Below are 3613 nucleotides of genomic sequence, written 5' to 3'. Positions count from 1 at the left end.
ACATGTCACTAACCCTGCTCTCTCCCAATTTCCTGTCTGTCTCCACATTGGCGGCTGTGGCTCAGGAGGTAGACCAGGTCGTCCAATGTTCCCTGGGTCAGCGGTTCCAATCCCGGCTCCTCCTAAAAATGCAATTCATTAAATGCAATTAATTATCACTATCAATAAAAGCTAAGGAACAGAAAACCCCCAAATAATCTTCAATTCAGTAACAGCCGGACAATTTCTTCTTGCGTCATTGGCAATTTGGCAATCGAGCGCCATGCCAGGCACCGCACGATGGACAAACTATAGTTCTGCTCTGGGAGTGAATTAATCAGTATTCTCTGCTGGTAAGCTAAGCGGGAGTGACCTACCTACCTCTTCTCCTGGGTTCTTCAATCATCTGAGAGAGAGAGAGAGAAGACAGCACACCCTCCTCCTCGCCTTGTCATCTACCTACTGCTGTCACTGTCGCTGACATCTTGTAGGGACGCGTTTGCATTTTTTATGTTTAAACAAGATAATAAACACGTCCCCGTCCCCCCCAAAAAAAACAGCAAGAAGCACAGGATAGGAATGATAAGGCAGCCAGAAGTAGACGGGGAAGTCAAAAGGTAACAGAAAAGGCAAAAGGTAAACTAAAGCGTAGCTATATATGCAAACTAAAGTGAACTTGTGATATACAGTACACTATACAGTATATATCGTCTCTGTCGGGTGGAAACCTCATATGTCCAAAACTGTTACTTTTCCAGATATATATTCAAAAATAGCAAAAGTAACAGATCTAAACAAAACGTGTCACTTAACATAACTTAAATAGCAGACCTACAAGCTCACAACGTGTCGCATCGCACCACATTACAAGCTCGTAGATCATCTATTTACACAACTTCTTAATTTTTCTTTTCAAAAAAAGAATTGTTTTTAATTATTTAGTATTTAGCAATTCACTCAATAATACTACCTAGGCACACATGCATGCACACGCACGCATAGAGTAAAGCAGCAACAGCACCCTAGATTCGTTTAATATATTATCATTTTTATTTTCACATCATCATAGTGTAACTGTTACTTTCCCTTAATTCATTTAAAATGATCACCTCTGAATGTACACATACTGCAAACTGTCAAAAATATACAAACAAATGCAGGCTTGTGCTATTGTCTGGTCCAAATGTCTAAAAAACAGTGGCACTGGGAGAGAGAGAGATAGACAGAGAGAGAGAGAAAGAGAGAGGGAGGGAGAGAGAGAGATAGCTCTATCTTGCGTGCCCCATACCCCTTACATCAAATTTTTGGCATGTTTTACCATTTTGAAAATAAATAAAATAGTCCACATAGCCGAGCTACAAGCTCATAATGTGTCGATGTATGTCTGCTATTTTAGTTATTCAAAAAAATATTTTCAAAATAGTATGTGTAAGAAATGCCAAAAAGGTTTAGGCATAACAGGGTAATGTTGCACGCAAGATAGGGCAGAGAGAGAGAGAGAGAGAGACACACAGACAGACAGAGAGAGAGAGAGAGAGAGAGAGAGAACAAAGAAGACAGCTAGAAGACATTGAAACCATTAAAAGACATGCACAGCATCAGTGTTTGGAGCACCGGGCGGTCAGGCTCGTCCGTAGCGTATGCGAGGTGCTTCCATGGGCTCTTTGTGGAAAAAACTACATACATTTCATCATCTGACGGAACCAGGAAAAATGTCCGTCTCATATCAAACCGCAAAACAAAAAACATAAAACAAAAGAATAAACAAAAAGTAAAGTCGCTCTTCAATGGAACTATTAGGCACATCATTGTTTTTTGTGGTTTTACATTTTCTGTAAAAGTCAGAGATATTGTAAATGTAGAACGCTTTAACCCAGAAAAAAAAAAAAAAAAAATACACCCTCCCAAAAAAAATTAAAGCATACAATAAAATAAAAAAGAAAAAGTTTATACTGCAGCTTTGAAAAGTCATTTTGGAATCACCGTGTTGGTTAGTAAATCAACAATGTCACACAATCAATACCTTGGATTTCTTCTGTGATCAGTGTGCGTGTATATGCGCGCGTGTGTGTGTGTGTGTATGTGTGTGTGTGTGTGCGTGTGTGTGTGTGCGTGCGCGTGCGAGTGTGTGTGCCGAGTGTGAACTGGAGAGATCATGAAGTCCTGTGTGAGTTTCAGAGATGGTTTGTGAAGAACCTAGTGGATAATGGAAGCCAGCGATGTGGGCGGTGCCTTACTGCGGGGTGGCGGTGATGGTGGGTGGCCGGTCGTGATTGGATTAAGCGGGCCGTCCAATCAGATGCTGAGGTCTCTAGGGCTCTCCTTGTAGGTTTTCTTCTTGGGCTCGGGGACGGCCTTGGCCTTGGGCGTGGGCTTGGCGCTGGAGTGACTGGCGTTGGACTTGAGCGTGCTGTAGTAGTCTCTCACCTGGGCCGCCACAAAGTCATCGTCATCCTCCTCGTCTTCCGACTCGTCCTCGTCCCGCATGGAGCTCCTGGGGACCGGCGGGGAGATGCCTCGGCCCAGGCTACGGCCTCGTTGGTACCGCTCCGGCTCTGGGGAGATGTCCCGGCCCAGGCTACGGCCTCGTTGGTACCGCTCCGGCTCTGGGGAGATGTCCCGGCCCAGGCTACGGCCTCGTTGGTACCGCTCCGGCTCCGGAGAGGCGCCTCTGCTGGCGAAGGGGTCGGAGGACGCTTCGGGGGAGTGTCGGCCCCTCAGCAGCGAGCTGTACCTCTTATAGGCCGAGTCCGAGTCGCTGCCCAGTCGCACCCTGGGCAGCGTGGCGTCCCTGGCCCGCTCCCTGGGCAGGCTGTCCCCGCCACGGTAGGCCCTCTCCATGGAGGAGGCCCTGTTCAGCAGGCTATCCTCCCTCAGCGAGCGCAGCGGCTCCCGGTTCAGACGGTCTAACGCCGGGGGCTCCTGGAGGACGCTCTCCTCGGGACGGGGCGCCACGGCGCGGGCCCCGGGTGGCTCCCTCAGCACCGGCACCATGTCCTCACCGCCGCCAGGTTTGTCGTTGCCCCGTGGGGGGCCCTGCGGTCGGACCGGGGAGGCATGGCGCTGGCCGTAGGGGTCCGAGGAGTGGGCGTGGCGGCGGCCGGGGGAGTGGCGGCGGCCGGGGGAGTGGTGGCGGGGGGAGTGGTGGCGGTGAGGAGAGCGGTGGCGTTGCGGCGAGCGGTACGGAGGGTGGGAGGAGGAGTGGTGACCATGGTGGCGCCGGTCCGGGGAGCGCCCGTGATGACGCCCTTTGTGGCGGCTGTCCAGGGTGTTTTCGGCGCTGCGCGCCCGGCCAGTGCGCCCCCTCTCCGGCGAGCGGTGGCGGTTGTGGTGATGATGGCGGCCGGGGGAGTGGTGGCGATGGTCCCCGGAGCCGCTGCCGCCCTTCCCCTTGTCCTTCTTCTTGAGCAGCTTGGAGACCTCCTTGTTGGCGGCCGTGCCTCCCTTGCGCTTCCCCGTGCCGCTCTTCTTGTCGGGGGAGCGGTGGCGGCTGTTGGAATGGTGGTGGTGGTGGTGGGGGCGGCTGGGCTCCTTCTTGCCCCGGGATGATTGGTGGGGGGGCGGCGCGGGGCGTCCGCCGGCCTCCGGCGGCTGGGCGGTCACTTCCGGAGGGTCTTGTAACCCTGTGGCTGCG

The 3613-nt window shown here is 52.0% G+C and overlaps 1 protein-coding gene across 7 annotated transcripts in view; it reads right to left on the bottom strand.

The window, feature by feature from the left end:
• Positions 1 to 1006: 1006 nt before the first annotated feature.
• magi1b (membrane associated guanylate kinase, WW and PDZ domain containing 1b) overlaps positions 1007 to 3613 on the bottom strand; it is a 241975-nt gene continuing 239368 nt past the window's right edge. For all 7 annotated transcript variants that reach the window (XM_080782423.1, XM_080782424.1, XM_080782426.1 and 4 more), the window contains one exon: positions 1007 to 3613. This exon is cut by the window's right edge and continues 31 nt beyond it. In XM_080782423.1, coding sequence (XP_080638549.1) covers positions 2275 to 3613 — 1339 coding nt within the window. In that variant the 3' untranslated portion in view covers positions 1007 to 2274.

Source organism: Protomyctophum bolini, assembly GCF_963924005.1.
Source record: "Protomyctophum bolini genome assembly, chromosome: 2".
Lineage (NCBI taxonomy): Eukaryota > Metazoa > Chordata > Actinopteri > Myctophiformes > Myctophidae > Protomyctophum > Protomyctophum bolini.
Note: the sequence above shows the minus strand (reverse complement) of the source record. Positions and strands in the feature narration are given on the sequence as shown.